The following is a 12,884-nucleotide window of genomic DNA, read 5'->3' as shown; positions in this document are numbered from 1 at the left end:
GAAACCTTCATACTGTTTTTCATAATAGCTGTGCTAATTTACATACACGTCAACAGTGCACAAGCATTCCATTCTTCACATTTTTGCCAGCATTTCTTTTTTTTTTGTCTTTTTGATAATAGTCATTCTAACTGAAGTGAAGTGACATCTTTTTAATTTAATTTTTATTTTTTAAAATAAGCAATATGACTTTATTTAGTTACTTTGGAAACAAAACCCCCCAAATAATGTGTGAACCCAAAGGTACATAAAAATGGCTCCAAATAGTTTAAAATAAATTTGAACATCATTGGTAGTTTCTTCCTCATACCATGAGCATTTTCAGATGGACAGTATATTACAAAGCATCTCCAATCATGTTAAGGCAGTTATCAATCTGTGACTGCATCTGTAACTCCTCCTGGGAAAATGATTCTTTTGGAGTTGGGGGCTTTTCAGGTTATTTGGTTGGTTGGCCCAGGAAGGGGCAGTCCTGGAGCTGGCGGGTGGCGAGTCAAGCCCCACCTGTCTTGCTGGCCATCTGTGACTGATGCTGATTTGGAGCCCTGGCCCTTATTGATATTACCGATGCACACCCACAGCCCATCAACTGACTCCTTCCACAATTTCACCTCATTGTCTCCACCAGAGATGGCCAAGATGTTGGCTATGATGGACCATCTCACATGCCAAACCACATCACTGAACTTGTGCAGCAATTTGGGATACTGTGTGTTGCCTGAGGCATCATTACAGGTCCAAATGAACACACCACCATCCTGGGAGCAGCTGGCGATGGTGCTGGTGGGCAGGCAGATGGAGGGGGCCCAGGCCACATCTTGAACCAGTCACTGTATGCTTCCAGTTTCTGTTCCTCCTTCCACAGGTTGATGAGGTTGTCACAGCCACCTGATGCAAACTTCTTGATGTAATTAGGTTTCTGCCCAGATGGCTGATCTATGAGGTTTCCAGGTACAACAGCAGGGGTCCAGCTGATGGCATTGCAGCCAATGGTGTGAGCGTTGTTGATCTTCTTTACTTCCCATTGCCCTTCTGTGGTGCAGCAGGGAGATGGCCCCATCCAAACTCCCACAGGCCAGGATCAGGCCATAGTCATGGGGGACCCAGTACACAGAGTTCACTGAGGAGTCGTGTCCTGCATGCTCGTGGCTCTTCTCCCAGGGCCGTTTTCCTCTCTCCAGATAATGACTTTCCAGTCATAGGAGTATGATACCAGGATGTTGCTGGATATGGGGTGAGCCCAGGCCATTTGCCACATGGCACTCTCATGACCCCTGAGGTCAGTGATGAGGGTCTGCCCTCCATTGCGCACATCAGAGATTTTGAAGGACCTGTCTGATGAACAGGTTGCCGGGCGGGTGCCATAGTAGTCCATCTGGGCTCATGTCCTCGTGGGAGGTATCCACAGTATTAATTACTGACACCATGAATGTGGTGGTAGTTGCTCCGGGTCTTGGACATGACTTTTATTTTAATTTTTAAAAATTTAAATAGCTTTATAGGTGTAAGTGGGGGTGAAGTGCTATCTTACCATGGTTTTGATTTTCCCATTTCCCTGTTGAGCATTTATATCTTCATATTTCTCTTGACCTTTTGCATGTCTTCTTTTGAGAAATATCTATTCAGGTATTTTCCTTATTTTTGAATTTTAATTTGGAGTGCGTGTGTGTGTGTGTGTGCACGCGCATGTATTGGCTATTGTGTTATTTGGGTTACTTATATATTCTGGATATTAGTCATCTGTTGGAATAGTTTGCAAATATTTTATTGCATACAACAGGTTGCCTCTTCATTCTGTTGATTGTTTCCTTTACTTTGTAGGAGTTTTTAGTTAAATATAGTTCCACTTGTCTGTTTTTTTTTTTTTTTTTTTTTTTTTGACTATGCTTTTGACGTCTTAGCCATAAAATCTTTGCCTAAGCCAATGTCTTTAATTGTTTTCCCTATGTTTTCCTCTAGCGCTTTCATAGTTTTGGGCTTTATGTTTAAGTCTTTAATCCACTTAGAGTTGGTTTATGTTATGTATGGTGAGACATATGGGTCTAGTTTCATTCTTCTGCATGTGGATATATGATTTTCTTATTGTCATTTATTGAAGAGACTCTTTTCTCCAATGCATGTTCATGATGCTTTTGTTGAAAATCAATTGAATGTAAAGACATGAATTTATTTCTGTGTTCTCCATTCTATTCTGTTGGTCTGTGTGTCTGTTTTTATATCAGTATCCTGTGGTTTTGGTTACTGTAACTTTATAGTACATTTTAAAATCAGGTAGTAAAATGCCTCCAGCTTTGCTCTTTCTGTTCAAAATTGCTTTGGCCTTCTGGGGTCTTTTGGAAATACAAATGAATTATTTTTTTTTCCTGTTTCTATGAAGAATGCCATTAGAATTTTGATAAGAATTACATTAAATCTGTAAATTGATTTGGGTAATGTAAACGTTTAAATAACATTAATTCTTTAAATCCATGAACATGGTATATTTTCCATTTCTTTGTGCACTCTTCAATTTCTTTCATCAATGCTTTATAGGTTTTATTGTAGAGATCATTTAACTCCTTTGTTAAGTTTATTCCTACTTATTTATTTTTCTTGAAGCTATTGTAAGCAGAATTCCTCTCTTTTTTTTTTTTTTTTTTTGAGGTGGAGTTTCGCTCTTGTTACCCAGGCTGGAGTGCAATGGCGTGATCTCGGCGCACCGCAACCTCCGCCTCCTGGGTTCAGGCAATTCTCCTGCCTCAGCCTCCTAAGTAGCTGGGATTACAGGCATGTGCCATCATGCCCAGCTAGTTTTTCGTATTTTTAGTAGAGACGGGGTTTCACCATGTTGACCAGGATGGTCTCGATCTCTCGACCTCATGATCCACCCGCCTCGGCCTCCCAAAGTGCTGGGATTACAGGCTTGAGCCACCGTGCCCGGCCCAGAATTCCTCTCTTGATTTTTTTCCAGTTAGTTTGCTATTGAAATACAGACATGTTACTGATTTTTCTGTGTTGGTTTTGTATCCTGCAGCTTGTCTAAATTTATTTATTACTTTAACAGTTTTTGATGGAGTCTTTTAGATTTTTCTATATATATGTTTATGTTGTCTACCAACAGGGACAATTTGACTTCCTCCTTTCCAGTTTGCATGCCCTTTATTTCTTTCTCTTGTGTAACTGCTGTGGCTAGAACTTTCAGTAGTATGATGAAATTATGTGGTAAATGTGGGTATTCTTGTCTTGCTTCAAATCTTAGAGAAAAAGTTTTCAACTTTTTTTAGTTCAGTATGATTTTAGCTGTGGGTTTAAAATTATGGCCTTTATTGTGTTATGTTTCTTCTGTGTTCAATTTGTTGAGAATTTTTATCATGAAGACATGCTGAATTTTATTGAAAGCTTTTCTTTAGCATCAATTAAAATGATTTTATGGTATTTATCCTTGATTTTGTTACTGTGGTGTATCATCTTTATTAATTTGTGTATGTTGAACCATCCTTGCATCCCTGAGAGGAATTCACCTGGATCATGGTGAATGATCTTTTCAATATACTGTTGAATTTTATTTACTAGTATTTTGTTGAGGGTTTTTGCATATACGCTCATCAGTGATATTGGCTCGAAGTCCTTGTCTGGTTTTGGAATCACAATAATGTTGGCCTTGGATGATGAGTTTGGAAGTAGTCCCTTCTCTAACTTTTTGAAATAGTTTGAGTAGAATTGGCATTAGTTTTTCTTTAAATGTTGGTAGAATTCAGCAGTAAAGTCATTGAGTCCTGGGCTTCTCTTTGATGAGAGAGTTTTTATTACTATATCAATCGTGTTACTTGTTATTGTTCTGAGTTTTCTGTTTCTTCATAATTCAATTTTGATAGGTTGTATGTGTTCAGAAATTTATATATTTATTCTAGACTTCCTAATCTATTGTTGTTGTTCCTAGTTTCTTATGATTTTTTTGTATTTCTGTACTATCAGTTGTCATGTCTCCTTTTTCATCTTTGATTTTATTTATTTGAGTCATCTCCTTTTCTTAGTAAGCCTAGGTAAAGGTTTGTTGTTCTGTTTATATTTTTAAAAATGTTTTTGTTTTGTTGATCATTTGTATTGTTTTAAACTCTATTTCATTTAATTCTTTTCTACTATTTCTTTTTTTCTACTAAGTTTGGGTTAAATTTGTTCTTGTTTTTTTAGTTCTTGAGGTGAAGGTCATCTTGTTTATTTGAGATTTTTCTACTTATTCAATGTGGGCATTTGTTACTGTAAACTTCTCTAATAGAACTGCTTTTGCTGTGTTCCATAGATTTTTGTATGGTGTATTTCCATTTTCACTTGTCTTAAGAAAAATGTTAATTTCACTCTTAATTTCTTTCTTGACCTAATAGTAATTCAGGAGCATGTTGATTAATTTCTGTGTATTTGTAGTTTCCAACATTTCTCTCTCTTTTTTTTCTTTCTTCTTTTCTTCACATGCTCATGCCCACTGCGTCAAATTCTCCTGTTACTGATTTTTAGTTTTATTCCACTGTGGGCAGAAAAGATACTTAATATAATTTTGACATAAAATTTTTTAAGACTTATTTTATGGCCTCACGTATTATCTGTCCTGAAGAATGCTCCATGCACTATTGGGAAAAATATGTGTTTTGTAGTTGTTGGATGGAATGTTCTGTAAAAGTCTGTAAGGTTCATTTGGTCTAGAATACAGTTTAAACTTCATATTTATTAATTTTCTGTTTGGATGATATGTCTATTGCTAAAAGTGGGGTGCTAAAGTCCCCTACTACTTTATATTATAGACAGTCTCTCTTTTCAGGTCTATTAATATTTGCTTTACATTTTATCTTAGTATTGGGTTCATATATATTACAATTATTGTATCCCCTATTGTATTGACTCCTTTATCTTTATGAATAGCATTCTTTATTGTTTTTATACTGTTCTTAATTTGAGTCTATTTTATATGATATAAGTACAGCTACTCCTGATCTTCTTGGTCTCCATTTTCATGGCATATCTTTTTCCATTCCTTCAATTTCAGTCTGCACATATCTTTAGAGATGTAGTTTCTTATAGATAGCATGTAGTTAGGTCCTGTTTAATTCATTTGGCTATTCTATATCTTATTATTATTATTATTTTCTTTTGAAACAGAGTCTCACTCTGTTGTCAAGACTGGAGTGCAGCGGTACAGTCTCCGCTCACTGCAACCTCACCTCCTGGGTTCAAGAGATTCTCGTGCCTCAGCCACCCAAATAGCTGGGATTACAGGGTGGGCCACCATGCTGGCAAATTTTTGTATTTTTAGTAAAGATGGAGTTTTACCATGTTGGCCAATCTGGTATCAAACTCCTGGCCTCAAGTGATCCACCCATCTTGGCCTCCCAAAGTGCTGGGATGACAGGTGTAAGCCACTGCACCCAGCCTACTCTGTGTCTTTTAATTCGGGAATCTAACCATTTACATTCAAGGTGATTATGGATAGGGAAATGTTTTCTGTTGCCATTCTTTTAAGTGTTTTTTTTGCATTGCTTTGGTAAATTTTTTCTTCCTCTTATACTGTCTTCCTCTGTGTTAAGTAATTTTCTCCAGTAGTATGTTTTAATTCTGTGCTATTTTTTTCATTGTGTATATTATAGATTTTTTTTCTTTGTGGTTACTATAAGGCTTACATAAAACATGTTATTGTTATAATAGGTTATTTTAAACTGAAAAGAACTTAGCTTTGATTGCAAAGAAAAGCAAGCAACAAATTCACTATACTTTAACATCATTCCCCCTCTATGTTTTGACTTTTTGATGTTTGTTTACATCTCTTTATATTGCCTCTTAATCACTTGTTGTAGTTATCATCTTTAATAAGCTTTAGTCTTCATAATTAAGATATAATCAGTATATATACCACAATTACAGTATTAGAGTATTCTAAATTTCTACCTTCAGATGTTTTCTTGTTGCATGTTAACATCCTTCTCTTGCTGGACTCCCTTTAGCATTTCTTATATGACAAGCCTGATGTTGATTAATCCCCTCAGAGTTTTTTTTTTTTTTTTTTTTTTTTTTTTTTTTTTTTTTGGTCTGGGAAAGTCTTTATCTGTTTTTCATGTTTGGAAGATAGTGTGTTGGTTACAATATTCTTAGCTGACAGCTTCTTTTTCTCAGTAGTTTGAATATATATCTCACTGTCTCCTGGTCTGCAAAGTTTCTGCTGAGAGATCTACTGCAAGCTATATTGGGGCTCTACTGAGTGTGATTTTTTTTTCTCTTACTGCTTTAAATATTCCTTCTTTGATGTTTGATAATTTGATTGTGATGTGATTTGGGGAATTACTCTTTGAATTTGATTGGTGATCTCTGAGCTTCCTGTACCTGAATGCTATTATCTTTCTTCAGATCTGAAAATCTTTCAGCTATAATTTTTAAAATGTGGTCCTTTTCTCTCTCATCTTCTTTAGGAATTATTATGTAAAGTTTTGTTTGCTTGATAATATCCTATACTTCTTTTTTTTTTTTTCTGATTGGGTAATCTCATATGTCCTGTCTTCAGCACAGTGATTCTCTCCTCTGATTAAATATGCTATTGAAGCTTTACAGTAAGCTTTTCAGTTTAGCTATTGTATCCTTTATGTCTAAGATTTCCATTTTATATTTCAAATTTCTCATTTTGTTCCTGGATTGTTTTTCAAATTTCATTTAATTTTTTAATCTGTACTCTCTTGTGCTTCCCTGAACTCTTTAAGAAGATTTTTCTGAATTCTGCCAGACTTGTTACAGGCCTTCAATTATTTTGGGTCTATCACTGGAGCTGTGTTGGTTTCTCTTGATGGTATCATATTTCCCTGAGTTTTCACAATCTTTGTGTCTTTACACTGATGCCTGCACATTTGAGGAGATGGTCACCTCTTCCAGGTCTTACAGGTATTCTTTGCTGGTGTTAGACCTTTAGTACTTAATATTGTAACTTCATCACTAGACTGTTATTGCTTCCTGTTCTGGGGAAGACTTAAAAGAGTGCTAAAATGTAAAGGTTGTTTAAAAGGAAAAAAAAACTCTTTTAGTTGTTTCTAAGTGAGAGGAAGGTTCCACATTAGCACCTGGGCTTTGTGGGAAATCTAACCAGGGATTCAGACTTTCCTGTGGGTTTTGCCTCCAGTAGGGCTGTTGCATCATCCAGTCTCCTCAGTGTGGCATCTCTGCTGATTGGAGCACAGAACAGCTGCAAGATCTGCATGTGAGTTTTGGCAATCAACACCTCTGCTTTCGTCCCCAGTTCACCCCTGGTGTTTCAGCCCACCTGGTACTTGGAATGGTTCATGAGACAGGACCAGAGTGAGCTTCTTGTGAAGATTCTCAGACTGGTGGGGACAGCAAAGTTTCATCTCCAGTTCCCTCCTTTTACCTTGTAAACTGTGGGTCTAAGGAAATTATCTGTGAGTGGTGTTTTGCCAGGTTGGGGGAAGGGACAGCACAGTCTCATATGAAGTGGGTATTATGATTCATAATTTACTGATGAAAGATCAGGAGCTTAGAGACATGGATTACTTTATAGTTAGAAAAAGGCAGAACAGGAATTTGACTTCTGCCTGGGTCCCATTCTTAGATCACCGCCATCCACATTGTTAAGTGGACACACTGAAGCAACACTTACGTTTAAAGGTCAGAAATTCCCTCATGTGTAGCAGGTGATACTAACCTTCAAGGTTCTCACCCTGGAGCAACAGTGCTAACTTTGCCATGCTTCAGTATGAGTGAATGTAGTCAGTTTTTCAGTAAGTACAGATGAGGTGACTAATGTGTTCCAAGAAAATGGTCAAAATAGGTAGAAGCACATACACAGACTTGGCAAACCTTTAGCTTTTATTCTTGCCTAATATAGTGCATATTTTCTGCAAAAATTATGGGTTAAATATACGTTAACGAAGATAAGGTATTTAAAATATAATTATGACAATTTAAAAAATCTTATGAATACAGAAGGAAAAAGAGCCAGTAAACAACAAAATAAAAACAAACGAACAAACAATAAATGAAATAAGAATAAAATCTTCTCAAGTTCTAGACAGTCTATTAATTTCTTTTCTTTTCCAGGTAGAAGCTTCCTGGAACAACTGCTGGAATAAGGATCCAGAGTGGAAGGTAGTTTATTATTTCACTGAGAACACACATGTGATTCATGCAAGAAAGTCTATGTTCCAGACAAAGCAGCCAAGCCTAAGTACATTTCTGCTTCATTGAGGTCTCTGGAAAATGCAGGCTTTCAGGACACTTGAGGCCATTGCCTCAGTGCAACTGTATTTTAATTTGTGTGAGTCCTTACACCTGATTTAGGTTTAAAAATAGGTGCTCTCCTTATCTGTGGTATTCAGTTGCAAGTATTCCAGAGTGCCTTTTTTATAGCTGGCTACCCGTCTTGGTTTTTGGCTTCTTATCCCTGCTGCTTGTCTTTTCTGTAAGGAGTTGGCAATCATGTCTGAAAATTCTGCTTGCAAACGCTGTTGATTCTCCCTGGAAACAGGGTGGGAAGAGAAAATAGAACTTCTCAGCAATTCATACAGAATATTCCTTAGCTCCAGAAGAATCAGTTCAGTTAGTTACTCTTTAGATGTCTATTCCGTGCTAGACATAGGAAATCCAAAGAATATAAAATGATCCTTGCCTTTGATGACCTTAAAAAAACTTTAGTCTCTGCTAGGCAATTACACTTCAATTTCAAAGTGAAACAATATGCTGCTGGAATTTGGAGGCATGGTTGGGAGGATCTAGGTCTATATATGCCACTGTAGGAAGGGAGAAAGAAGCTGGGAGGATGCTAGGCCCCTGACACACAACGCTGAAAACTCATTGGTCCCACACACACTTAACAGTGTGAGCCTTGTTTGGGGAAGGCTTAGAATGGTGAAGGGTGCCATGAGTTTAGAATGGACCTGGGACACTCCAGGTAAGGAGCCAGGTTTCTCATGCCCCAGGGAAAATTTGGGCTATTTTGGCTTTTCTAGAAGCTTCCCTTGTGTCTGGGTCTGCCATCTAGGCCTTTACAAGACAGAGTTTCTTAACCATAGCAAAAGCCAAGGCAATGGCCAGATGGCTGCAGTAACATGTATTGATAGGGAACTAAATGACAACTTGAGTCACATTTAGGAGAACTGAAACCTGTCAGTTAACCCTGAAATTTTGTCTTCCTCATCTGAGGGAGAACACAGGCTTCATGTTGACACCCAGAACCACAGTCTTGCAGCTGAGGGAGGTCTTGTTTTCATCAGGTGACTCAACAGAAAGATGAAGACAGGAGGGGAATGCAGAGACCCTCTTTGCCCCCAGTATGCGCCACTCTTGTGAGACAGATACACATAAGGTGAACTCTAAAGTGTCTTCTATTCTCCTGAGCAAGCCTGAACACAATGCTGGCTTTCTCATGCTTTATTGCAGGGCAATATAGTCAGTTTTTCAGCGAGGACAAGATGATGACTGGTACATTCTAGGAAAGTGGAATAGGTAGAAGCACATACCCAGACTCAGGAAACGTTTAACTCATTCCTGTCTAATATGTAGTATATTTTTTGCATACACTGTAAGTTAAGTATACTTTAATGCAGATAAGGTATTTAAAACATAATTTTGAGGCCGGGCGTGGTGGCTCAAACCTGTAATCCCAGCACTTTGGGAGGTCGAGGCAGGTGGATCACGAGGTCAAGAGATCGAGACCATCCCAGTCAACATGGTGAAACCCCGTCTCTACTAAAAATACAAAACATTAGCTGGGCATGGTGGTGCGTGCCTGTAATCCCAGCTACTCAGGAGGCTGAGGCAGGAGAATTGCCTGAACCCAGGAGGCGGAGGTTGCGGTGAGCCGAGATCGCACCATTGCACTCCAGCCTGGGTAACAAGAGTGAAACTCCGTCTCAAAACAACAACAACAACAACAACAACAACAACAACAAAAAACCCCATAATTTTGACAGTTATGAATATCATGTCAAAAAATATCATGAATGCAGAGTCAGTAAACAAAACGAAATAAATGAAATAACAAAATTTCCTCAAGTTCTAAATAGTCTGTTCATTTCTTCTCTTTTCCAGGTGGAAGCTCCCTCTTGGGATAAAGGATCCAGAGTTTTAAAAAAATTAAAAAAAAAAAAAAGGTAGTTTTATACTGAGAACACATCTAATTCATGAAGCAAGTCTATGTTCCAGACAGGGAAGCCAAGGGTAAGTACTTTTCTGTTTCATTGAGGTCTCAGGAAAATACAGGCTTTCAGGACAATTCCCTTCTTGCAGTCTAAGAAGGGAGGTTTCTAAACATTCTCATGTATAGTCCCTTGCCTCATATGCAATATATGCCACTTGTAAGGTGCTTGCCAACTTAAATTGGCTCTAAGTAGCATAACTTACAAAGCCAAGATCTCGAATTTCCTCCCTGTCCCTGCCACACCCAGAAGCTTACACAGTAGGAGGGGTTGGCAGGTTGAATTTCTGGTCCTTCATCCCGGTCAGCCAGTAGGTAGTCTCATTTCCTCTTCCCTAGTAAGACAAAAGAGTTATGTACCATGGAGGCCAGTGAGTCCATTCAGTTGTAGCCCACTGTTCCCACAATAATCTGTTTCTAAGACACATTTCACTTCCGCATTTCTCATCAGTGCCAATATTTAAGTGCATCACACATTCCTGTTATGATTTGCATTATCTCTAGACAGATCTTTATTTCCAAGTGCCTTTTTAAAAATAAGTTTCTCATTCAGCAGACATCCTTTTCTCAGAGTAGAGTTTTCTTTTTTTTTTTTCCAAAAGACATTTTAAAATATCACTAGCAACATCACAAGAAATCTAACATAAAAAGGAGGAAAATTCATCTACAATTTTGCTACATCAACAAATCCAACTGGTTGCCATTGTCCATATTTTCTTCTGGTCCTTTTTGCAATAAAGTTTTGCCACAAAACTTTTGCTACGGTTTCCCTATCTTGTTATACACATGTGTACATCATGATTAAGTACTCATTATGTGACATTTGTGGGCCCCATCTGGAGTTTATGGAAATTTACTGGAATACTGGAAACTCAGTTTTTCCTAAAGCTGGTATTTGAAAAAGAGACTAGAGATATGTGTATATCTTTTTCAAAATACATATGATTCAAACACAGCCAGTGAGCCATCATTTTTAAAGGATGAATTTAATAATTCATTGGCTGTGTTTGGACCATAGTAATGCATAAATGGCTTCTATTTTGGGGTAAATGTTCTTTGTAAAATATGTATTTTTTTTACAAAGAACATTTATGGAGAACTCAAAATAACTCAAAAGTGATGTTAGAACTCTTTTACATAAAAGAGTTTTCCAAGGTGCAGTCAAAATGTAAAGGCCAGAAGCATTATGGCTACTGGAGACAGGTAACTTACAGTTAATAGTTGGCTTTGCCAGTTGTGAAAAGATTGTAATAACTTTGGAAAAGCAACCTGAGAAGCAATTGGAGACAACTGATGGTTTTGGAGGGCAGCTATTTCAAATGTGAGGAACATGAAGAATCTAAAGTAGTGATTCTCAAATATTAGTGTGGTCACAAAAACATTATATTGTTAAAAATACAGATTTCTGATCTACACCCATAGAGAATCTTGCATAGCAGGCCTGGTGGAGTGTCCAGACATCTGCATTTTAACAAGCATCCAGATGATGCGAAGTAAGGAGGAGAATGGGCCCACACCTTGTGATTCACACCTTGTGATTCACACCTTGTGATTCCAGAGCTTCTAAATAGTAAAGCAACTGGCAAGAGAGGTGACCTCAGATCATAGCAGCGTTATGTAGTAAGATCAGGGAAGTAAGTGGTGGGACAGGGGTTGTGATTTAAGGTAAATAAGTCCTGGATCAGACTGTATGTAGCTCTTGTGTTTGGAGGAGGAACTGGAGACAACACTTGAATACGGCAGAGGAAGTGGTTGCAAAATTCAAAATGTCAAAAGGGCTCTTTGGAATAAAGAAAATTTCTGAGTTCACATTTTTTGGTGCTTTCTCTTGCAGAGGATGGAGAGTGCTCATTGTGGCTAGTATAGGAAAGGATTCTTTATTAGCATGCTCCTCAGCTTTCCTGGCTGTGTCTCAAAGGAGGTGGCCCAAGCATGTCTGAGAGCTCTTTCTAAGTATTATCTCTGCGGACTCCTTACCTTTAAGTATGTTTCTCCTCTCACTTCATACAGGAACTGGCACTCGGTTCTCTTCAGGATGGCTATAGTGGAGCCACTTACGTGAATTCTCAAGGCTGGATATGCAAAATAGGTAAATAAAAATCTCAGCCATTTGGAAATCTATTACATGGCCTTTTTGTTTCCCATCGATTCAGGATATTAACAATACCCGAGAAAAGAATCCTGAATCAAGGAGAAACAATTGTGGCTATTTTAGTGAAAGAACACTTAAAAATAACAGAGAGATAAGAAATGGTATAGTTAGATATTTGTTCCCACCCAAATCTTCTGTTGAATTTTAATCCCCAGTGCTGGAGGCCTGGCCTCCCGCCAGGTGTCTGGGTCACAGGGGTGGATCCCTCATGGCTTGGTGCTGTCTTTGCCGTAGTGAGTTCTCACAAGATCTGGTCATTTAAAAGTGTGTGGCACCTGCCTCTGCCACTATCTCTCTTGCTTCTGCTTTTGCCGTATGAAGTGCCTGCTCCTGCTTTGCCTTCTGCCATGAGTAGAAGCTTCCTGAGGCCTCCCCAGAAGCAGTTCAGGCACTATTCTTCCTGTACAGCATGTAGAAACATGAGCCAATTAAACCTCTTTTCTTATGAATAACCCAGTCTCAGGTATTTCTTTATAGCAATGCAAGAACGGCCTCACTCAAGAAATATAATCTCACATGGGAAGAAAGAGGGCCTGGCATCAGTTTTCAGGGTCCTGAGTGATAGGGATCCCT

At 38.2% G+C, this 12,884-nt stretch overlaps 1 protein-coding gene and 1 pseudogene across 2 annotated transcripts in view; both read right to left on the bottom strand.

The window, feature by feature from the left end:
- Positions 1–434: 434 nt before the first annotated feature.
- LOC101037188 (protein SEC13 homolog pseudogene) lies at positions 435–1,427 on the bottom strand (annotated as a pseudogene).
- Positions 1,428–8,110: 6,683 nt separating this feature from the next.
- The window catches only part of GUCY2C (guanylate cyclase 2C), an 81,282-nt gene continuing 76,508 nt past the window's right edge, over positions 8,111–12,884 (bottom strand). For both annotated transcript variants that reach the window (XM_003934548.4, XM_074403260.1), the window contains 3 exons: positions 12,137–12,231; positions 10,418–10,494; positions 8,111–8,481 (listed from right to left, as the gene is read on the bottom strand). In XM_003934548.4, coding sequence (XP_003934597.2) covers positions 8,307–8,481; positions 10,418–10,494; positions 12,137–12,231 — 347 coding nt within the window. In that variant the 3' untranslated portion in view covers positions 8,111–8,306. The remainder of the gene's footprint in view (positions 8,482–10,417; positions 10,495–12,136; positions 12,232–12,884) is intronic.

The sequence above is a fragment of the Saimiri boliviensis genome, chromosome 7 (assembly GCF_048565385.1).
Source record: "Saimiri boliviensis isolate mSaiBol1 chromosome 7, mSaiBol1.pri, whole genome shotgun sequence".
NCBI classification, from domain to species: domain Eukaryota; kingdom Metazoa; phylum Chordata; class Mammalia; order Primates; family Cebidae; genus Saimiri; species Saimiri boliviensis.
This window is presented reverse-complemented; position numbering and strand designations above follow the sequence as displayed.